The 24,734-nt window shown below is 42.5% G+C and overlaps 1 protein-coding gene across 1 annotated transcript in view; it reads left to right on the forward strand.

The window, feature by feature from the left end:
- The first annotated feature begins 4,009 nt into the window (after positions 1 to 4,009).
- B4GALT5 (beta-1,4-galactosyltransferase 5) overlaps positions 4,010 to 24,734 on the forward strand; it is an 82,517-nt gene continuing 61,792 nt past the window's right edge. The window contains exon 1 of the mRNA XM_032604822.1: positions 4,010 to 4,173. Coding sequence (XP_032460713.1) covers positions 4,059 to 4,173 — 115 coding nt within the window. The 5' untranslated portion in view covers positions 4,010 to 4,058. The remainder of the gene's footprint in view (positions 4,174 to 24,734) is intronic.

Raw genomic sequence — 24,734 nt, forward strand, 5'->3', positions numbered from 1 at the left:
AGGAAGAGGCAGGACTGGTTGGTCATCAGATCTTTCTGACTCTGGGGCCCCTACTGAGCTATAGGGTTAAGGCCCCTCTGATCTCACCCCATCCCTTTTCCTTTTCCTTGGAGGCACCAGCTGCTCCAGGCAGGCTGGCCTCCTCTCACTGCCCCTCGAGCAAGCATGTCTCACCTCCCTTTCAAAGGCCATCTAGAATCTCACAGGACACTTCCCCAGACTGCTGATCATATGAGTCTTGCCCTCAACGTACTGTACCACAGTTACTCACTTTCCTGTCAGTCCTGCCAGTGGGCTGCAGGCACCTCCTCTCGGTCACCTCTGCATTTGCCATGCCCAGATGTGCTCAATGTACATCTGCTATTCATTCAGCATTCCTTCAATAATTACTGAGTACCTGCTGTATGCCAGGCACAGTGCTAGATGCAAGGATTCAGCAGAGAATGAAACAAAATCCCTGACTGCATGGAGCTTATGTTCGATACAGGAGACAGAAAAGGAATAAATAAACACATACATGTATAATATAATGTCAGGGATGAAAAGTGACCTTGCTCTCATGCACAAAGGCAGAGGCACCTCTTCCCTCAGCTTCCAGAGCCCTCTGTTTCCTTGGCAGAGTCATAATTTTTGGCTCTGCCATTCAAGGTGGACTTCCTCCAGGCTCGGCTCTAGGCACTCCCTGTTATCCTCTGAATCAGCAGCCCACAGACGGTATTGAGGTGTGGTTTTAATTTGCATTTTTCAGAGGACAAATGAACGCAAGCAACTTTACGTGTGCTTATTGGCCACTTGCATATCTTCTTCTGTGAAATGTGTGTTCAAGTCTTTCCTTTTTTTTCCTTATTTGTTTGTTGGTCTTTATAAATCTGCGTGTGTTTTAAACAATATTCTGGATATGAATTCTTTATCAGCCACATATTTCTAGTTCTTCTACTGTGCGGCCTATGCTTCCCCTTAAAGGTGTCTTTGGATGAAGAGAAATTCTTATTTTAATGTAGCCCAACTTATCAAAATTTTCCTTTTTGGCTGGTGTTTGATGAATCTTTGCCTACCCCAAGGACAGGAAGATATTCTTCTATGTTTTCATCTGAAAGCTTTTGTTTTTTTGTTTTATCGTTCGTATTTAGATTCACAATCCATCTTAAACTGATTTCGTGGATAGTGTGAGGTAGGAGTGATGTCTTTTTTTTTTTTCCCATATGGAAGTCCAATTGACCCAGCACCAATTGTTTTGTTTCAATTAAACAAAACATTGAATGGTGGTGTATGGGTGTTTATGGTACCATTCTTTCAACTTCCCAATGGGTTTAAAAGTGTTTTAAATAACATATTGGGGGAGGGATGATGAAAAAAAAGGTAGAGGGACTATGGTAGATAAACAAATACTATGGAAATAATTTCAAATGCAATGTGTAAACCCTGATTTGATACTGTTAAAAAAAAAAGCTATAAAAGACATTTTTTAAAGCAAAGGGTAAATTTGGGAATGGACTGGATATTACAGGTCATTGTGGTATGATTGTTCATTTTCTTAGGTGTGATAATGTTATTGTGGTTACGTAGGAGAATGTACTTTTTCTTAGGATTTCTGTGGAAGTATTGAAGCATGAAGTACCAATAAGGCAGCAACTAATTTAAATAATTCAGAAAAAAACTGTACATATGAATATAGATAGATAAATCTGAAAAACTAGGGGGAGGGGCAATATAGGGATGAAGGAGTGAGAGGTACAACCTATTAGATGTAAGATAGGTTCAAGGATGTATTGTGTGACATAGGGAATATAGCCTATATTTTGTAATAACTGTAAATGGAAAGTAACATTTAAAAATTGTATAAAAAATTTTAAAAGCTGGAAAAATATCAATCCAAGTGGAGAGTGTACAGGTGCTCCTTGTACTAGTCTTTGAACTTTTCTGTATGTTTGAAAATATTTGTTAAAGACAGAGCTGGGCAGGAGGTGGGGGCCATTTTATGGTCCAAACAAAAGTAGTGGCAGGTCAGATTATTCCAGCTAGTTTGAGATTTCTGGTCTAAGGCCTCACCTCTGCTATCTCACTTACTCTGCATCACATCCCTATGGGGTAGGCAACACTGGGCCCATTTCACAGGTAATGAATAGAAGCTCAGAGGGTGAAGTGACTTGCTCAAGGTCACACAGCCAGTTGAGACCAAGCTAAGATTTGAACTCACATCTGCCTGAGTCAAAATTATTTGCTTTTCTTTTTTGTTGTTTAAGCCTCTTCTCTCCCATTCCATTTCCCAGGGGTGTTGGTCAGCTGAGAGCCTGCATGCGTGTATTACTCAAATTCTCACAAGAACCTGATGCAGTCATTACTAATAATACATGCCATTTTACTGAGAGGCCTAGAGGTTTAGTAACTTGCTTAAGGTCACTCAGCTAAGAATGGAAGAGACAGGAACAGGGAACAATGAACAGGAACAAGGAACCAGGACAGTCTGGCTCTAGAGCCCGAATATAAAGAGTCAAAGAAACACCATAAAAAGACAAATCACTTCAGGAATACAAAGCAGGATTATTGCTGGTTCTCACAGAATCCCTGCAAAGTTCATTCTTCTCCTGACTGCTATGGCATTCCAAGGGGACACTTGCCTCCCCAGTTCAGCTGGCAACTTCTTGAGTTGAGGCCGAGGCAGGTTCTATTGGCCCTCGCCTGAGTCTCTAGTTACTGCCTACTGCCGTCAGAGGTCTTCTGGCCTGGGGCTGATCTTAAACCATTGTTTTGGATATGGCCGCACGCTATCCTACGGAGCAGGGTACCGATTTGTCTGCAGGATGGAAATTAGGGTTCAGATGGAATGCTGAGGCACTTACAGCCTAGTGGTCAAGGATGCCTTGGGAGACAGGTCATTTTTTATTTAAGCCCTTATTGCAAGGCTTGGGTGGATTACTTCTCCATCTAGGAGCCTCAGTTTCCTCAGCTGTACAATAAGAATAATAAGAGCACACATCTCAGGCCTGTTGGGGTGATTTAATGAGGTAGGTAAAGCCCAGTGTCTCTCAAGGGCAAGTCTTCATATTGATAACTGTTATCATTAAGCTCCTTAGGAGTCTTTGGGATATGGAAACTGCCCAGAGCTACAACCTCATCCCTGTAGCTCTCCCTGCCCCACTGGATTGTATCCATGCTGGCCTTGAGTTAAGCTGGGGTCAGATCAGGCTTTTTAACCTCAGGACCTTTGCATCTGATGTTCACTGTTTAATGTCACCCCTCAGTGAGGCCTTCCCTGACCACATTAGTCTGCCTCAAACATATTCTCCTGTTTTATTGTATTCATATCACTTATCAGTACCTGACATTATGAACTGATTTGTTTCTTTTTCTCCTCCCATTTGAATGTTATGTTCAAGAAGACAGAGATTTTGTCTGTTTTGTTCTATGTAGTATCCCCAGCGCCAAGAACGGTGTCTGGCATATGTCTGGCTTTCAATAAATGGTGAACTGAATGAATGAATGGAGGTGTATACCGAGCCCTCCTGCCTACAATCCCTGCTCTTCTGTCGCAGTGGGTGGCCAGCCGAGTCAGACATTGCATACGGCCCCTTGGCTCCCAGGTTGGGGACGTCCAAGAGCGGACCGACGGGCACTTGAGCGACGTTCCCCAAAAGCCAGGGCGGTGGCCGCGCCGGTAGAGGGGCTGTCGCCATTTGGCGACTTTCCCTGCGGGCCACTGCGCCGCCGCGGGGGCCAAACAGGGGATCGCTCTGTGAGCGCGCGCGTGCGGGTCTTTTGCGACGGTGCCCGGCGGCGCTAGCCCCGCCCCCCCGCCCCGCCCCCGCGGCCCGCCCCGCCCCGCCCCGCCCCCGCCGCTGCGCTCTCTGTCGGGCCGCTCAGGCCCCCGCCCGCTTCATGTGGCCCGGCCAGCGGCGGCTGGCGGCTGGGAGCGGCGAGGCGGCGGCGAGCGGCGGCTGGCGAGGCCCGGGAGGTGGCCGAGGCCCAGGCAGCGGCGGCGGCGGCGGCCAAGGAGGCGGCGCACGGAGAGCGGCGGGAGCAGGCCCGGCCCGGCCCTCGAGCGGCCGCCTGGCTGCAGCATGCGCGTCCGCCGGGGGCTGCTGCGGCTGCCGCGCCGCTCAATGCTCGCCGCGCTCTTCTTCTTCTCGCTCTCGTCCTCGCTGCTCTACTTCGTCTATGTGGCGCCCGGCATAGGTAGGAAGGGGGCCTGGGACCCCGGGGGTGCCTCTCTGGCCTCAAGGGGACCCCGGGAACCCCCGCCCCGCCCTGAGGGGACCCTGGCTTTCAGAAGACACCCGCTGGGAGGCGACCCCGAGCCTGGCCCTCAGAAGACTACGGGGACTCTGGCCCGAGCCTCGGGAGACCCCACGCCTGGCCCTCGGGGGGCTCCAGGACATTCCAGTACCTTGCACCCTGACGGGCTCCAGAACCCCCCTCCCCCCGCCAGCCTCCCGCCCACCCCCTGCCCTCCTTTAACCCCTTCCCCGCGGGAACCCGACCATGCCTTCACACACACACATACACACACACACACACACACGCGCGCGCGCGCGCGCGCGCGCGTGGTGGGACGCCCCCTTTCTTACCCTGGCCTCCCTAGAACCCCCACTTAACGCTCCTCGGCTCGAGAACTGGCGCTCTCCCTCCTCCGGGGTCTCCTCCAGCCCCGGTTCCGGGCATTCCGCGGCCCCCGAACCTCCGCGGCCCGCCCTTCCCTTCTCGCGGAGCCTCTGTGCTGGGGTCTCCAGGAGTCCCACCTTCCCGGTTCCCATCCATCCTTCCCCTCTCTTCTCCCTGGTGACTCCACCGTTTCCTGCTCTCCCTCCTACCCTTTCTTCCCTCGACTTTCCCTTGTTACATCCACCTTCAGGTCCTCCTCCCCAACACACACATTCTCCTCTTCCAAGTGGCCAGATCCCTTTCCTAGCAGGGTGGCGTCCCCCACCCACCAGGGAGGTCCACCCCCCCCATTCAGTCTACGAACCCCTGAGCGTGCCACGCCTCCTCTCCATCCCCTCCCCCTGCCCCGCCTACCCCCAAGGGCACTCCCTGTCATCTACGCTCCCTTATCTCCTATCCTTCCCCGAATCCTCACCATACCCCTCTGGTCCTCAGGCACAGTTTCTTTCTGATTGAAGACTTGGGGAAGGGGTGCTGTCTGGGCTCTTCCTTTCTCCCCTTTCTTTCACTTCTGCCCTCTCCTAGCCTTGAGGGTAGAAGGTGGCCCTTCAGTAGTATCCTATGGGGCCGGGGGTGTGTACATTTAAATTGGTCCTAGAGGAGGAGCTATGACAAGGGCCTTGGGGAAATGGTGCAGGTGGGAAGGAGCATGGAGAAAAGGTGGAATGGGGACTCATTCTTCTCAAAGGCATGTCCTTTAAAGGAAAGACAGCCCTGGAGAAACTGAACCCTGACCAAGCATAGGCTGTCTAAGAGCATAGAGCAGACATTTAGGACGTGAAGAAACATTAGAAGGAAATAACAGCATGAGGGTTAAGGTCAGAGGACATGGAGGTCAGATTTGGATTCTAATCGCTGCCCTTTATGACCTTGAGCAAGTGACTAAGCCTCACCTTTTCTCCTCTGTAAAATGGGGGTACTCATCCTAACCTCAGGGTTTTAAGGATGGAAGTAGATAAATTCCCTTTTAAAGCACTTGTCATTGTACCTGATGCTTAGAGGGTTTTCAAAAAAAAAAAAGCTATTATATGTAGGTTTCAAGAAAGAAGGGAGGGAGTAGATGGAAGGTATGTATTTGCCTGACTTGGCATCACCATGAGGCCCTAGAGAAAACCTCAGTTTAAGGTGAAAAATGATCAGAAAATGCTGTTGGGGGTGGGGCAAGGAGAGTAAATTTTGCTGTAAAAAGTCTGGATCATTTGGATGTTAGGAAAGGGTTGATGGTTTAACTCTAGGGAAATACCCTTTAGGATTGTAGTAATGATTAGTGCCATTCTCTGTTGACCTGTCAACACTGAACTAGCTGAGTAGAGAAATTTCCAGATAGAGCCGGAGATTGTCTCCTGATTTTTTTAAAAAATAAATTTATTAATTTTATTTATTTATTTTTGGCTGTGTTGGGTCTTCATTGCTGCGCTTGGGCTTTCTCTAGTTGCGGTGAGCGGGCTTCTCACTGCGGTGTCTTCTCTTGCTGCAGAGCACGGGCTCTTGGCGTGCGGGCTTCAGTAGTTGTGGCACGCAGGCTCAGTAGTTGTGTCTCGTGGGCTCCAGAGAGCAGGCTCAGTAGTTGTGGCACACAGGCTTAGTTGCTCTGCGGCATGTGGGATCTTCCCAGACCAGGGCTTGAACCCATGTCCTCTACATTGGCAGGCGATCCTTAACCACTGCACCACCAGGGAAGTCCTCTCCTGATTGTTTTTTTTAAAGACCATATTTCATTTGATGGCTAATATTGATGACTTGTAGTACAAACTAGATCTAGTTTGTACTACAAAGATAGAACAGGTAATATCCTACTGCCGTAACATTTTATGAAATGTCTTAGGAAAAGCATCCCTCTGGGAAGGTGTTGTATGTGGCCTGATGGATCGGATGAGGGATAGGAGTCTGGGCAGAATAAGAACAGGTGAGTAATTAGTGGAATTAATTGAGAAAAGAGTTCATTAGCATATTGGATATTAGGCTAATAAAAATGGGTGTGAAATGATGGATTTGAACCTAGAGGCAGTCTTGAAGCCATAACCCCTTTTGTGAAAGTGATGGGTTTTTTCTGGTGTGGGCACATAAATAAGCTATGTCAAAATGGAAAAATATATCCCACTGGGATAGTAATCACCCTCTTGATTAGAAAGATTAGAAGCCAGATTCTAAAACAGAAATGGAACGTAACAACTTAATTAAAACTCTTCAGCAGTAGATTTTTAGGTCAGTGGAACCCCAGTGAAAGGCAATGGGTTTGGGGCTTCCCTGGTGGTGCAGTGGTTAAGAATCCGCCTGCCAATGCAGGGGACATGGGTTTGATCCCTGGTCTGGGAAGATCCCACATGCTGCGGAGCAGCTAAGCCTGTGTGCCACAACTACTGAGCCTGTGCTCTAGAGCCCGCGAGCCACAACTACTGAAGCCTGCGCACCTAGAGCCTGTGCTCTGCAACAAGAGAAGCCACCGCAATGAGAAGCCCCGCACCGCAACGAAGAGTAGCCCCCACTCCTGCAACTAGAGAAAGCCCGCGCGCAGCAACGAAGACCCAACGCAGCCAAAAATAAATAAATTAAATAAGTAAATTTAAAAAAATAATAAAGCAATGGGCTTCTACCACACTTAGATTCCTACATCACTGATAACTGAGAAAGATGCAAAGCACTTAAATATTCACTAATTTCTTCTTAAATGTGGGTCTTCTAAAGGGCAGATCTACTTAAGATTCACTTCTGTTAGTTGGAAAGGGGAGTGGTGGGAAGGATGTGAAGTGGTTTTAGAAGGATACATTGAGCAGTTTGGTGATTTTATTTATCTTGGCTTTCCTGTTCAGGAGCTTAATTTTTTAAATAATCAGCTTTGGACAGAGGGTGGCAAATCTTTTCAAAAAGTTAAGGCAGTCTAGAGAAATAGAAGGTTTTATATGCCTTGGATTATGAAGACCTTATTTGAGACAACTGTTAAAATGAGCTTAGACATTAATACTGGGTTGAACCACATGAAATTTCCATGTTTTGCAGGTCAAAACCAGTTGTATATTGGCAGTTTGATATAGCTCAATCTAATACATTTCCAAATAATGACAGTCCTGTTTTCTGGCGTAACGGGAAGTGTCAGACTTGTATTTCCTTCCAGGTTTAATATTTTTCCAGTTCTGCTTTTGATTTACTTTGTATACCCTGTGCCCACGCTGTGCTCTAGGGCTAAAGAGAAATCATCAACCCGAGAGTGTGTTACAGCTATATTTGGAATTATGTAGACTTGAATTTGAGATATGAGGAAAACCATGTTAGTTTTAAATGTTTTAAAGTTGCTCATGTGTAATATAGCCCAGCTACAATTTCAACCTAAGTATTGCTGGTATTTTTGAGATCTAATGCTAGCTCTTAATGTTAGTGTCCCATAGTCTAACAGCAAAGGAAACTTTTCCTGGACTTGAGGGTCATCTGAAATGGAGGTAGTGGTACCATTTGGCTTAGAAAATTGGATGTGAGGAATATTACTAAATCTGACTATAGTGTGTTTGTAACAAATACAAAGTGCGCTTAGCTGCTTAAATAAACCCCTGCCAATCCAGTTAAGTAATTTAAAAATATGACTTCATTGGCCATTATGTTTTTGTTATTAAATCAAAAGTAGTGTTTTATATCAGCAGTTTAAAAGTAGAAATGAAAAGGATGGGGCAGAAAGTGTGAGGGAGGTGGTGGATTTGAAAAAGGAAGAGGAAGGGAATATGGTTATAAAAATGCATACGTGGGCTTCCCTGGTGGCGCAGTGGTTGAGAGTCCGCCTGCTGATGCAGGGGACATGGGTTCGTGCCCCGGTCTGGGAAGGTCCCACATGCCGCGGAGCGGCTGGGCCCGTGAGCCATGGCCGCTGAGCCTGTGCGTCCGGAGCCTGTGCTCCGCAACGGGAGAGGCCACAACAGTGAGAGGCCCGTGTACCACACACACACACACACACACACACAAAAATGCATACGTGCCTCTTCTCTGAAGCACCCTGCCCTCCACAGCCTGAGTGATTATCATTTATTTCATCACTTGTTTTACCTGCACTGTTGAAATATCCCTATTCCTTTCAGGGTTCCGAAGAGAACTTTGAACTTATTTATGATCCTTTAACTTAAAAAAAAAAAAAAAAAATCTAAGAGCTCCGAGTACCTCCATGTTCCAGTCTGACCAGGTCTTTTAGAAGATAAGAGAAGTGAACTATTTACGGATGGACATACATTTGAAGGGCTGATTTTAAAAACCTTATTAACTTTATGGTGCTGTCACATGGCAAGGTTGTATAGAGGTTACTGACCTTTGCAAATTGTTTAGTTACTGATTTTGAGAGAGATGCCTGTGCATGGTTAGAGGCAGTAGTCTATATACTGATGAAATTTTATTAAAGTTCCACTATTTAAATTAATTTTTCTTTTGTCTTGATTATTGAGGAAAGGAAATGGGGAATGATTTTTCCCTTTTGGCCTGCTTAGTTCCAAAAAAAGTTTGATTCATGGCTGGCTTTTGGAAGACAGGAATCAGTAATTCTAATCCCACCTGATTTGACCAAATGACCTTGAGCAAATCACTTGATTCTCTGATCTTATACTTGGCCAGAAAACAAAGCTGTTTGAAAAACTAGAACTGCATCTTAGCCATACTTTTAGTAAGAAGTTTTTTGTTTTTTTTTATCTTTATTGGAGTATAATTGCTTTACAATGGTGTGTTAGTTTCTGCTTTATAACAAAGTGAATCAGTTATACATATACATATGTTCCCATATCTCTTCCCTCTTGTGTCTCCCTCCCTCCCACCCTCCCTATCCCACCCCTCTAGGTGGTCACAAAGCACCGAGTTGATCTCCCTGTGCTATGCGGCTGCTTCCCACTAGCTACCTTTTTTTTTTTTTTTGTGGTGCGCGAGCCTCTCACTGTTGTGGCCTCTCCCGTTGCGGAGCACAGGCTCCGGACGCACAGGCTCAGTGGTCATGGCTCACGGGCCCAGCCGCTCCGCGGCATGTGGGATCTTTCTGGACCGGGGCACGAACCTGCGTCCCCTGCATTGGCAGGTGGACTCTCAACCACTGCGCCACCAGGGAAGCCCTAGCTATCTATTTTGCATTTGGTAGTGTATATATGTCCATGCCACTCTCGCTTTGTCACAGCTTACCCTTCCCCGTCCCCATATCCTCAAGTCCATTCTCTAGTAGGTCTGTGTCTTTATTCCTGTCTTACTCCTAGGTTCTTCATGACATTTTTTTTTTCTTAAATTCCATATATATGTGTTAGCATAGTCAGAAGTTTTTATGTATAGAAAGTTGATAATTCATTCATATCCTATGCAAATTTTGGACCTAAGATTTTAGATAAGATACATGTTTTAAATAACTGAATGCAACTTTCTCTAATAACCCCAGGAAAATTTCAGATTCCCCCCTTGTTTTAAATATATATATATATGTATATATATATATATATTTTTTTTTTGGCTGCGTTGGGTCTTTGTTGCTGCACGCGGGCTTTCTCTAGTTGTGGAGAGCGGGGGCTACTGTTCGTGGCGGTGCGCGGGCTTCTCATTGCAGTGGCTTCTCTTGTTGCGGAGCACGGGCTCTAGGCGCGCAGACTCGGTAGTTGTGGTAGTTGTGGCTCATGGGCTTAGTTGCTCCGCGGCATGTGGGATCTTCCCAGACCAGGGCTCAAACCCGTGTCCCCTGCATTTGGCAGGCGGATTCTTAACCACTGCGCCACCAGGGAAGTCCCATCCCCCCCTTGTTAAGTGTAGTATGAAAACAGCCTTTTTGTTGTTGTTCCTCACATGAAAGTGTCCTCTAAATGCTTCAGTGCACTTAGTTTCTGAGCTTTTCTGGAGTGAAATACGTCATATTGTGAATGTGGGTTATTTTATTTTAGAAAATTAAAGAGCCTTACCCTGTTTAAGGACCCGCTTCTCCCCACGTGTGCCTGTACAGACTCACTCACTCACTCAGATGTTTCCTTTGAGTATTGCATCGTGTCAGTCTTCTTAGAAGGAAACCATATTTGGAGAACAGATTGAAGTTATAAAACTAAACAGCACCACTTTTGACCAGTATTTTGGTGATGTTTTATGTCCTTTCTGCCGCAGTTTGCTATGTCGGAAACAAAGTCTTGGGTTTGGAATTGAAGTCTCTTAACAGTGAAAATGTGCTAGTCTTGGACAGTCTTTGGAAGCAGCCGTTCGGCCAGTATCAGTTGTTGTTCCAGGGCATCGCTACTCTAGCCAGTAGATAATTCTGCTCCCAACCCTGACATTTTCCCCCAGAGCTTGACAGGCCAGTGAGAGCAGCGTATAACATCGCCAGGAAGGAGGGTCTTCTTGTGTTGCCATGACTCTTTAGAGCTCTTTAAGAGAGGAGAAAGCTGTAGAAGCCAAAGTGCTACTGACTTATTTGCTTCCCTAATTTTGCAGCGTTTTAGATCATGGAAGATACGTTGTACACATCCAACTATATAAGCAAACAGAACTTTAGTAAGCAAGAAGTAGGCAATGTGATGCTGCAAAGGCCTGTCAAAGAACTAGAGAAAACTAGTGGTTAACATTGGTCAAGATAAAGGTTAATCAGAAGCAAACAGATTGGGTGTTGGCTTAGAAGAAGTTAAAGGAGTTATCGTGAGAAGAGGCAGGCCTGTGTGTACTATTAGTGAAAGGACAGTTATTCTTTAGTTTCTAATACTAGCTAAATAAGAGTATGCCTTCCTTTGCACATTGTGTGTATTTTTGTAGAAAGCTGTGAGAAAATTAAAGGAATTTAAGATCTGTGGGTCAATAATAATCCAGTATTTGAGCATCTTCCTATCATGTTACCAGCTATGGGAGATATTTGGATTCTAGACTTTTGACTGCTGCTTTCATTTTACAGATGATTGTATAAGCCCAGGTTGAGTCACTAACTTGCCCAACGTTGAGAATTACAAAATAGCTGTAAAAATAAGTAAATAAATAAATAAATAAGATAAAATACCTCTGCAGCATATACTATATGGTTGAAAATACAAGATTAATCATAAGAAATAACTAGAGAAAATAGAAAATAGTATGTAGTCAATTGCTGACTTGTATGATACTGGTCCTTAATGAGGTGAGAGATTCGGACACAGGCACTCATTCCTTTATTCAATAGGTAGTTGTTTTGGAGTGCCTCCTCTTGTCAGATACTCTTTTGGGTATTGGGCAATCTAGAAATGAGTAAGGCAGAATGTTTCTGCCATCCTGGTGATTTCATTCTAGTGGGACGTTTTTGCCCTTTGTGGTGTTTTAATTCTGATGGGGAGACAGCCAATATACAATATAATTTCAGACAGTGGTAGGAGTGACTGAGGGTCTATTTATTTATTTTTTATATTATTTTATTTATTTATTTTTGGCTGTGTTGGGTCTTTGTGGCTGCGCACTGGCTTTCTGTAGTTCTGGCGAGTGGGGGCTACTCTTCGCAGTGGCGCGCGGGCTTCTCATTGCGGTGGCTTCTCTTGTTGTGGAGCATGGGCTCTAGGCGCGCGGGCTTCAGTAGTTGTGGTGCATGGGCTCAGTAGTTGCGGCACGCAGGCCCTAGAGCACATGGGCTTCAGTAGTTGTGGTGTGCAGGCTCAGTAGTTGGGGCCCTCACGGGCTTAGTTGTTCCATGGCATGTGGGACCTTCCCAGACCAGGGCTCAAACCCGTGTCCCCTGCATTTGCAGGCGGATTCTCAACCACTGCGCCACCAGGGTAGTCCCTGAGGGTCTGTTTTAGATAGGGTGGTTAGGGAAGGCTTCATTAATGAGGTGATATTTGACTTGAAGGGGTAGAACAGGTCACAGGTCTGGGGATTGGGATGGTGATGGGCGTGTCAAGCATACGTGAAGGTCTTGAGGCAGAAATGCACTTGAGGGAAGGTTGACTGGATTTTTATAAGTGAGAAATGGTAGGAAATGAGCTTAGAAAGATGGTAGGGGTCAGGCCTTGTAGGACCCTATAGGCCATGGTAAGGGCTGTAGGATAGGAGTGAACATTAACTTAGAAATCAGCCAGATCTGGGTTTGAATCAACTCTGACTGAGTGGGCACACTATTTTCAATTTTCTTATCTGCCCAGTGGAGGATACCATCTTTCTCAGGGTCATTGTGAGAATTGAGTGGAATATGCCTTTAAGAGGGCTTAGCACAGAGCTTGACACAAAGCTCCATATGTTAATAATTATTATTTATAACCATAGGAGATGTCCTCTTGGCCTAAGTACTAAACTGAGAGGAGGATTGAGCTCCAGTCCAGCTTTACCAATAACTAGATGGAAACCTTTACTTCAGTTTTCTCATCTGTAAAATAAAGCAATGGACTAAAGTACAGATTCTAGGGTCCCTCTCAGATCTGAAGTTCCATGATTCTGAGCAAGTGTGAGTTGAACCTTGAAGGAGAAGAAGGAATAATGAGTTCTGTCAAGTAAAGACACCCCATTAAAAAAAATTCAGATCTCCCATTCACTTAGTTTCCCACCTTTAGTGAAATACTGAGCCATGGATTCTGTGAAGTGTCGGTGTATAACCATCAGACTTAACAGTTTCACTCTGTAGGGTGAATGGAGAAATTCAGACTGTGCAATGCTATTGTTTGAGGACATTTGCCCTAAAAATGAGGCAGACGTAGAATGTCTGCCCTGAAGTCTGTCTTTGAAATCATTGTGTCAAAGAAAAAACAATGAAAAGAAATTTGTGTTGTCTTGGTCAAAGGAAGAATACTAAAAGAATTTTATGGAAATACCTTTGGGATGTTAAGACTTTCTTTTTTCCTCTTTTTTTCTCTTTTTGTCCCCTGGGTAATCCTTTTAAGTTTTAATCTGCTAAATCAGTCTTTACCTCTAGCCTCACACTTTTGCTTTTAAGCATGAAATAGAGCCCTGGACTCATTAGCTCCTGCCCCATCTTCATTCCTCTAGGTAATTGGATGTTAAATGAGAAATGAATATTACATTTTGACCCAGTAATTCTTTTTTTTTTTTAACATCTTTATTGGAATATAATTGCTTTACAATGGTGTGTTAGTTTCTGGTTTATAACAAAGTGAAACAGCTATACATATACACATATCCCCATATCTCCGCCCTCTTGCCTCTCCCTCCCACCCTCCCTAACCCACCCACCTAGGTGGTCACAAAGCACCGAACTGATCTCCCTCATCTCGCTGTGCTATGCGGCTGCTTCTCACTAGCTATTTTACATTTGGTAGTATATGTATGTCCATGCCACTATCTCACTTCATTGCAGCTTACCCTTCCCCCTCCCCGTGTCCTCAAGTCCATTCTCTACGTCTGCATCTTTTTTTTTTTTTTTTTTTTTTTACGTCTGCATCTTTATTACTGTCCTGCCCCTAGGTTCTTCAGAACCTTTTTTTTTTTTTTTAGATTCCATATATATGTGTTAGCGTACGGTATTTATTTTTCTCTTTCTGACTTACTTCACTATGTATGACAGTCTCTAGGTCCATCTACCTCACTATAAATAACTCAATTTCACTTCTTTTTATGGCTGAGTAATATTCCATTTTATATATGTGCCACATCTTTTTTATCCGTTCATCTGTCGATGGACACTTCGGTTGCTTCCATGTCCTGGCTATTGTAAATAGAGCTGCAATGAACATCGTGGTACATGACTCTTTTTGAATTATGGTTTTCTCATGGTACAGTAATTCTTTTTAATATTGTGGCTTATATAGAAGAGCATTCATACCTCCTCTACTGATCCCATGAATCCAGTGTTTTCCCAAGCCTGGGAATCACATTGAATAATTTAAAGTGCTGTCTCTTCTTAGATTCCCTCCCCCCACCCCTTTTGTTAGTTTGAGTAATTATTAGACTATAAGTATTGTTCCGCCTCCTTCCCAGGTTACAAAGATAGCCAGGTACTTTGCAATGACTAGAAGGGAAGCTGGGCATTGTTTCTGAGGTACCTCATCATCAATTATGAACAGTTCTCTGAGGCTTATTAGTGGCATAATTATGATTATGAAAAATGTTGTGGAGTGACACGTACAGGGAAGTGTAGATTGTAGGAAAGCTCAGTGTTGTGTTTTAAAACTTAAATTAGAGGTGTGCTAGTGAGCACAGCTGTTTATTATTTTTATTAAAGAGCTGTAAAACATTTAAATACCAGTAAAGAGGGAACTTTTTTCACCATCTAAAAGTGTGATTAATAGTCATTTAAACTTTTTGCTTAACTCTCGTGTGTTGAACAACTGTATGCTTGGAAAAATGGAAAAGCAGGAGTGTTTCTTTTACTCGTAGAACTAGTTGCCCCGTTTTGAGGAGTTGTGCTTTTAGGCACTAAGCCTAAATTATACTCATGATTGTAGTGTATGTGTTTTCAGATTGGTAGACCATTGGCTTTTGAAGGCTAGAAAATAGTATTTTCCTAAATGCTGTGTTGGGGTCATGTTTGTGTAGTTAAAAAAAAAAATCCTTTCTTCCATTGCAGAAAAATGAAAACATTGCCAACTTAGGGAAGTTAAACCAGATGGATCAGAGATGATAGTAGACTGACTTTAGGGTTCTTGATGTACTTATTATGAATCTTTATATTTTAAATAAAACCATTTAATCGTTTAACTTTTAAAGAAAAACTCATTTTATCCATATCATCATAATCTATAGAGTAATGATACGGGAGTTCTCTGGGTTGTAATGTCCTTTTGCCTAGCATGTTATATGCACTTAAATATTTATTGAAATGAATGAAGAAACTATTGCCTGGTCAAGCTAGCCTCTTTGTTGTTGGATTGCATTTAATCTGGGGGAAGGATTGCTTCTTCTGTTAATCCTGATTTTGAAGTGATTTTGAATTCATTTTGCCCAAAACTACTTTGTCTTTTTTTCCCCTATTTCTTTGTGGTAAAATATTTATAGCATGAAATTTGCCATGTATTTTGGTAATTTAAATGTGCAACTCAGTGGCATTAATTACATTCACAATGTTTTGCAACCATTACAGCTATTTCCAAAAATTTCTATTGCCCCAAACAGAAAGTCTCTTCCCGTTAAGCAGTAACTCCCCATCCATCACCCCCCCGCACCAACTGCTAATCTACTTTCCATCCTGTAAGTTTGACTGCTCTAGGTACCTCATATAAGTGTAATCATACAATGTTTGTCCTTTTGTGTCTGCTCTATTTCACTTAGCAAAATGTTTCCAGGGTTCATTCATGTCATAGCATGTGTCAGAACTGTATTCTTTTTATGGATGAATAATATTCTATCTTGTGTATACCACACTTTTTCTCATTTGTTGATGAACACTTGAGTTGCTTCTACCTTTTGGCTGTTGTAAATAGTGCTGCTGTGAATGTTGGCATACAAGTATCTGTTTGAGTCCCTGCTTTCAATTCTTTGGGTATTTACCTGGAAGTGGAATTGCTAGGTCATATGGTAATTCTGTTTAATTTTTTGAGGAATTGCCAGACTTTCCACAGTGGCTGCACCATTTTACATTCTCACCAGCAACATATTCCACATCCTTGCAGCCAACACTTATTTTCTGAGTGTGTGTGTTTTTTTTTAAGTGTAGGCTTCCTTGTAGGTGTGAAATGGTAGCTCATTGTGGTTTTGGTTTGCATTTCCTTAATGACTAATGAGGTTGAGCATATTTTCATATGTTTATTGGCTATTTGTGTATCTTGTTTAGAGAACTGTCTATTCAGGTTCCTTTGCCCTTTTTAAATTGGATTGTCCGTTGTTAAGAGATCTTTATATTTTTTGAATATTAAACCACTACCAGATATATATGATTTGCAAGTATTTTCTCCCATTCTATGGGTTGTCTTTTCACTCTCTTGGTAGGGTCCTTTGATGCGCAAAAGCTTTTGACTTTAACGAGGTTCAATTTATTTATATTTTTCTTTTGTTTGTACTTTTTTTTTTTGCTGTACGCGGGCCTCTCACTGTTGTGGCCTCTCCGTTGCGGAGCACAGGCTCTGGATGCGCAGGCTCAGTGGCCATGGCTCACGGGCCCAGCCGCTCCGCGGCATGTGGGATCTTCCCGGACCAGGGCACCAACCCGTGTCCCCTGCATCGGCAGGCGGACTCTCAACCACTGCGCCACCAGGGAAGCCCCTTTTGTTTGTACTTTAAAAAATATGCTACTTGGTAAGTTTTTGACTGAACTTTTGCTCCCTACATTGTAGTCGTTTACTTTTTCTGCCCGTGAAAGTTTTCCCTAAGTTACTGATAGGCATATCTTACACAAGCTATTATTGAGCTGATTTCTGAGAAGCAGGAGGCAAGGTTTTTTGGTTTATCTTTCTCTTAGTTGTTTAAGTTTGATGCTGGTTTCTTGATTTCTTTTTTAAAAAATTAATTTATTTATTTTTGGCTGCATTGGGTTTTCGTTCCTGTGCACCAGCTTTCTCTAGTTGCGGGGAGTGGGGGCTACTCTTCGTTGTGGCTCGCGGGGCTTCAGTAGTTGTGGCTTGTGAGCTCAGTAGTTGTGGCTCACGAGCTCTAGAGCGCAGGCTCAGTAGTTGTGGCGCACGGGCTTAGTTGCTTCGCGGCATGTGGGATCTTCCTGGACCAGGGCTCGAACCCGTGTCCCCTGCGTTGGCAGGCGGATTCTTAACCACTGAGCCACCGGCGAAGCCCTGATTCTTGGTCTTTAAAATGTTTACTCTCTGGGCTTCCCTGGTGGCTTAGTGGTTAAGAATCCGCCTGCCAACGCAGGGGACACGGGTTCGTGCCCTGGTCCGGGAAGATCCCACATACCGCAGAGCGGCTGGGCCCGTGAGCCATGGCCGCTGAGCCTACACGTCCGGAGCCTGTGCTCTGCAACGGGAGAGGCCACAACAGTGAGAGGCCCGCGTACCGCAAAAAAAAAAAAAAAAAAAAAAAAAAAAAAACTTTTAAAATGGTTACTCTCTTTGCCAAACTTGACATGCTCTGCAGATGCCATTAAATATTTCAAGTGTTTGAAGAGTCCAAATCTTATTGATGTCTTTGTTGATTATTCTGTTCAGTAGGACTGAAATGTAACTTAAATTTAAATGTTTTCTGTTTCTAATTGCAGTTCTCTGAAAGTCCACGTAAGACAGGGCCAGAAGTTGGCACACCAAATTTTTGTTGGGGACAATACAGTTTACTGATTAAACATATGATATAGAAGAGAAATTTTGAAAATATTATAGATTGATGAATATAGTCAATGAAACACTGGACTTATTTTTTTTTCCATACAGAAATGAAAGTATACGATGATTTTCAAGATAGGGAAAAGTATATATCACTTGGCATTTTGTTAGCCTCAAATCTCCATTACCCAGCACCTTTTATGTTTTGCTGTTTAATCAGTGGTGATACTTAGAATGTAGACCCGGATGCATGACTTTGAGTTTGGTGTTAAGTATGATTTTTTTCCTTCTGATTGTTTGAAACAGAGCACTCTGTTTCCCCATACCTCCCCAGGCCACCACAGGCACAGGATGGCAGGTAGTGATGAGAAACAGCTTGCTAAGATGGTGCCTGGCTGACTAGGAGGTGTGTGATGTGAACACAGGAATTGTTTTTTCCCTTTATAACATTTTTTAATTTTTAAAAGTTATTTTATAACATTTTCCCTTTATAACATTATCAGAAAGTGAAGAGAACGTTAAAGAACGAGGAAACAGAAAAGTCTAACGTGTAAAAACCTGCTGGACTTCTGCATCTGTGACATGGTAAAATTTGGCACTTTAATTTTTTTTTTTTTCCTGGTATCAGCTGAATTTCAAATGTATTTATCTAAATGTGAGTGATAATGGTAGTGATTAAAGACAGGTGGGTACTTAGAAAATGTTTGTGCTTCGGGGCCTGTGATAAAAGAAAAGATTTACAGACTTGCCTTTGCATTTGCCTGTTTTGGCTGTTTTCTTAGAGCTAACTTAATCTTTATGTGTTAAACCCTTAGAGTGTGCTAGGTTTGGGGGTACAGTGATGGATGATGTGGACACCGTACCTCTGTTATTTTTTAAGTCTTCAGCAAGGGAGCATGGCTTCATTTTAGTAAAAAATTTTCAGAATTTTGAGTGATTTTATATCTCCAGAAGATGTGTTTAACTGAGGGTCAGTTCAGTTGATGTTAACGTGCCTTAATTGCCAGGAATAACAGTGAATGTATTTTAATTGTAGACATTTAAGACAGCAAAAAAATTTTAAAGAAATTCTTGAAGAGTCATTTAGTTTAATTTTTTACCCCACTGGGCCCATTGGCTGTACATGTTCTTGGTGGTATTCATATTTACATGAATGTTTTTGCTGTTTATCTCCTGAACAGAGTCATGGCAATGGTGGTGAACAGTGACCTGAAGTTTCTTAGTAACATAGATGCTCTCTGGACCAGTGGCGGAAGGATGCATTTAGATGCTGAGGCCTCTTCCCTTCTACCTGGAAGAGTATCTGTCTTAGAATAGAGGTCTGGCACTGAGCAGGTGCTCAGAGAGCATTTGTCAGACAGGATCAGTCTGTCTTCTACCCTTCAGTGGCTTTCATTGCTTTTAGGATAAAGTTCAGATTACTTATTCCAGTTTATAAGAATTTTTGTGATCTGACCTCTGCCTCCCTCTCCAGCTTCATTTATGCCACTTCTCTACCTCCAGACACATGGGCCTCCCCACCTGGTTTCCAGCATAGACTAGGCTCTATCCTTAAGCTTTTCACTAGCTAACTCAAATATGCCTGCCCATCCTCATACCTCTAAATCAGTGGCAAATGCATGGGCCTCATTTCTTTTTTTTTTTTTGCGGGCCTCTCACTGCTGTGGCCTCTCCCGTTGCGGAGCACAGGCTCCGGACACGCAGGCTCAGTGGCCATGGCTCATGGGCCCAGCCGCTCCGTGGCATGTGGGATCTTCCCGGACCGGGACATGAACCTGTGTCCCCTGCATCGGCAGGCGGACTCAAACACTGCGCCACCAGGGAAGCCCCAAGGGCCTCATTTCTTGTTCATTGTTGTATCCCTGCCTGGAACGCTGGTCTGGCACACTGTAGGTGCTCAATGAATATTTATTTGTTAAATCAGGGAAGTGAGGTGGAGGTGGACAGATCTGAGGTCCTGAAAAGTACAACTAGCCAATTCCCTGCTCATTTGGGTATGTTGAAGGTTGCTGTGCTAACTGCTAGGACTTCCATGTGAAGAACTAAAAAGGATCAAATAAAAACACAATGGATTTGTAAAAATATTAATTGTAATTGAAAGTATGATTCCTAGCTCAGTCTCAGATTAATTATGTCCAATCCAGTCAGATGTTTGGTTTTGTGGGGGCCTGGTTTAGTGGGCAGATGACAAGTAGGAATTTTAAAGTTTCACCCATTTAAGATTCAACATGGATTTTAACACTTTTAAGTGCTTTTTGTATCTTGCATAGTATGTGTATGATAATGCTTTGAAATTGCAGATCACAAATGAATGTATTAATGGTTAGTCTTGTTCCTCAACTTGAAATCTAGATGAAAAAATTGATAAACAAGGGGTTCCCTGGCAGTTCAGTGGTTAGGACTCGGGGCTTTCACTGCTGTGGGCCCACGTTCAATACCTGGTGGGGGAACTAAGATCCTACAAGCCGTGTGGGGTGGCCAAAAAAATAAATAAATAAAAATAAAATAAAAATTAATAAATAGGAAAACACTCAGTCCTGATTTAGGAAGAAGTAGGTACAATAATTCTTATATATTGCTAGGAACATTGTTTCTAATTTTTAATTAGACAGATATTTAGGTTAATGGTTTTGGTGTTTTCAAATTTATGATAAAAGCTATACTTTTATGTCTTGAATATGCTTGTCAGTCTTTAATTTGAGAGGTAGTCTTTGCCTAGGAAATGAGAAATTGTTGTATATTTTACTTCTTCCAAAGAGCAATGAGGAAGAAACAAATTCTGAAATTGGAAGTCCATATGGATGGTATGGAAAGTAAGTCTGTTATTCATAAACAGCTAGTCTCTTGTGCTCTACGCTGTTGGATGGAAGGTGGAAATAACCTTGCCTCTGTTGCTGAGATTATTTTTGAGCTGACTCGTGCTAGGCTGGCACCCATCAATTGCTTTGTCTGGAAGGGACAACTGGAATCCTTCATTTTGTGTATGTGTGTGTGAATGTGAGTGGGAGGAAGTGAAATGTTTGGTTTTGGTATTGGCTTGATTTTTCTGTTTCATTGTTGACTTGGCACGCCTGGCTTTTTCATTCTGCTTTTAAGTATTCAGAAATCTTAAGATATGTGTGAATTAGAAGATTTGGATTTATTTGAATTTCATTTGGCACTATGGGAAATTAGCTTTAGGTAAGAGCTACTTTTTGGGTTGGCTTTATGTTAAAGATAATTTTTTCCCTTAATTATTTAATTTTATTATAGAAAATTTCAAACACATACAAAAGTAGAGTGAATAGTATACTGGACTCCCATGAACAAAGGTATTTTGATATGACCTTTATATTTGTGAAAAATATAAATGTGAAAGGGCACAAAGACAGCCCCCATTCCCCCCACAAAACAAAAGTACAGGCTTAGGCTAATTAATAACCTGTATTTTTAAAACCTTTGGATAATTGGATTTCATTTTTGTTCAGATGTTTTGCTGATCCATTTACCTCAATGAGAGTTTCTTAATATGTCAAAAGGGAAGACTAAAAGTATATAAACATAGGCTTATTGTGAGGATTAAACGAGAGAGTATTTGTCAGATGTTTCCATGGCTTGGTACCAGTTAGATGCTCAACAGGTAAATGTCTCCTTGCCCTTTCACAGTTCCTCAATCACAGTGCTCAACTGGAGTAGAGAGGGGAAGGGACACGTGGATGAACTGGTACACGGTAGAGAGTTGATTACGGCGAAGTTTCCGGAGGATTTGTTTATTTTTTCTATTACCCTGTCCTTCATTTGAACCCTTGAAGTTTAGAGCTGGAAAAACAAGGGTCAGATGTTTGCCAAGAATAAACCTTTCTGTACTGTGGTGGTACCTCGAAGGCACTCCTTAGCTTGAGGAGCAGGTGCTCTGGCTGAGGATGCTGAAGTCTCCGAGGTGCCCTGGGAGCAGATGATTACTGCTGGAGTGTGTAACACCTGTGTTCTTTTGCTTCTCTTGGCCTATTTTTCTGAGAATATATTGCTGAATTCTGTCACTATTTACATCAGCTTTGACCAAAGCCAAGTGCCAAGCTTGCAAGGGAAAGAATGGCAAAAATACCTCTTTTAGGATCTGTGTTGGCACAGATTTTTTGCTTTGTGTTTAGTAACAAGTGAACAACAACACTGATTTAATTTTAGTATTATTAGTTATATTAATTTATTAGTTCTATAATTAAAAAAGTAAAACAGTCTGCATAGATTGAAGCTATAGTTTCGGGTTGTATGTGTGAAAAACTGACTGTCTCCATTGTGAATTTTGAACAAACTTACCAGTAGATTATTTATGTAAACTTGTGTCATCAGAAGCATTCCAGAATGAATCATGTTTAGTTAGGATCTAACAAATGTTACCACCCTTGTTCTGTTAAGCAATATTTTTAAACTATTAAATCAACTTTAAGGATAATAAAGGGAATGACAGTAATTTATTCATAATCATCTTTTCCTCACAGGTGTTTTCATTTCATTGTTTCCTTCTCATCTTTGTATACACACACAGATATTTGAAAGTTTTGTACCTTAGGAATTGCTAGGCTGAGGGAATTGATGCTATAAGGGTGGCAGCAATTTAGTAAACGCTGTGAGTGTTTGATTTGGAATAATCTTGTACAGTCTTTTTGCTGTAACATCTTTTCCTGGTTAGTTCTGTTCTCTTCACTATAACTAAACATTGTGTCTGTTTTTTTTGAATTTTATTTTATTTATTTTTATACAGCAGGTTCTTATTAGTTATCTGTTTTATACACATCAGTGTATATATGTCAATCCCAATCTCCCAATTCATCCCACTGCCACCACCACCACCATCTTCCCCTCTTGGTGTCCATACGTTTGTTCTCTACATCTGTGTCTCTATTTCTGCCTTGCAAACCGGTTCATCTGTACCATTTTTCTAGATTCCACATATATGTTAATATACGGTATTTGTTTTTCTCTTTCTGACTTACTTCACTCTGTATGACAGTCTCTAGATCCATCAATTTCATTCCTTTTTATGGCTGAGTAATATTCCATTTTATATATGTGCCACATCTTCTTTATCCATTCATCTGTCGATGGGCATTTAGGTTGCTTCCATGTGACCTGGTTATTGTAAATAGTGCTGCAGTGAACATTGGGGTGCATGTATCTTTTTGAATTATGGTTTTCTCTGGGTATATGCCCAGTAGTGGGATTGCTGGGTCATATGGTAATTCTATTTTTAGTTTTTTTTTTTTTTTTTTTTTTTTATGCGTTACGCGGGCCTCTCACTGTTGTGGCCTCTCCCGTTGCGGAGGACAGGCTCCGGACGCGCAGGCTCAGCGGCCATGGCTCACGGGCCCAGCCGCTCCGCGGCACGCGGGATCCTCCCAGACCGGGGCACGAACCCGTGTCCCCTGCATCGGCAGGCGGACTCTCAACCACTGCGCCACCAGGGAAGCCCCTATTTTTAGTTTTTTAAGGAACCTCCATACTGTTCTCCATAGTGGCTGTATCAATTTACATTTCCACCAGCAGTGCAAGAGGGTTCCCTTTTCTCCACACCCTCTCCAGCATCTGTTGTTTGTAGATTTTCTGATGATGCCCATTCTAACTGGTGTGAGGTGACACCTCATTGTAGTTTTGATTTGCATTTATCTAATAACTAGTGATGTTGAGCAGATTTTCATGTGCTTCTTGGCCATCTATATGTCTTCTTTGGAGAAATGTCTATTTAGGTCTTCTGCCCATTTTTGGATTGGGTTGTTTGTTCTAGTTCTGTAAAAAATGCCATTGGTAATTTGATAGGGATTGCATTGAATCTGTAGATTGCTTTGGGTGGTATAGTCATTTTCACAATATTGATTCTTCCAATCCAAGAACATGGTATATCTCTCCATCTATTTGTGCCTTCTTTGATTTCTTTCATCAGTGCCTTATAGTTTTCTGAGTACAGGTCTTTTACCACCTTAGGTAGGTTTATTCCTAGGTATTTTATTCTTTTTGTTGCAGTGGTGAATGGGATTGTTTCCTTAATTTCTCTATCTGATCTTTTGTTACTAGTGTATAGGAATGTAAGAGATTTCTGTGCATTAATTTTGTATCCTACAACTTTACCAGATTTATTGATTAGCTCTAGTAGTTTTCTGGTGGCATCTTTAGGATTCTCTATGTATAGTATCATGGCATCTGCAAACAGTGACAGTTTTACTTCTTTTCCAATTTGTATTCCTTTTATTTCTTTTTCTCTCTGATTGCCATGGCTAGAACTTCCAAAACTATGTTGAATAATAGTGGTGAGAGTGGACATCCTTGTCTTGTTCCTGATCTTAGAAGAAATGCTTTCAGTTTTTCAACATTGAGAATGATGTTTGCTGTGGGTTTGTCATATATGGCCTTTATTATGTTGAGGTTGTTTCCCTCTATGCCCACTTTCTGGAGAGTTTTTATCATAAATGGGTGTTGAATTTTATCAGAAGCTTTTTCTGCATCTATTGAGATGATTGTATGGTTTTTCTTCTTCAATTTGTTAATATGGTGTATCACATTGATTGATTTGCGTGTATTGAAGAATCCTTGCATCCCTGGGATAAATCCCACTTGATCATGGTGTATGATCCTTTTAATGTGTTGTTGGATTCTGTTGGCTAGCATTTTGTTGAGGATTTTTGCATCTATATTCATCTGTGATAATTGGTCTGTAATTTTCTCTTTTGGTAGTATCTCTGTCTGGTTTTGGTATCAGGGTGATGGTGGCCTCGTAGAATGAGTTTGGGAGTGTTCCTTCCTCTGCAATAATTTGGAAGAGTTTGAGAAGGATGGGTGTTAGCTCTTCTCTAAATGTTTGATAGAATTCACCTGTGAAGCCATCTGGTCCTGGACTTTTGTTTGTTGGAAGATTTTTAATCACAGTTTCAGTTTCGTTACTTGTGATTAGTCTGTTCATATTTTCTATTTCTTCCTGGTTCAGTCTTGGAAGGTTGTACCTTTCTAAGAATTTGT

The sequence above is a fragment of the Phocoena sinus genome, chromosome 15 (genome assembly GCF_008692025.1).
Source record: "Phocoena sinus isolate mPhoSin1 chromosome 15, mPhoSin1.pri, whole genome shotgun sequence".
Classification (NCBI taxonomy): Eukaryota; Metazoa; Chordata; class Mammalia; order Artiodactyla; family Phocoenidae; genus Phocoena; species Phocoena sinus.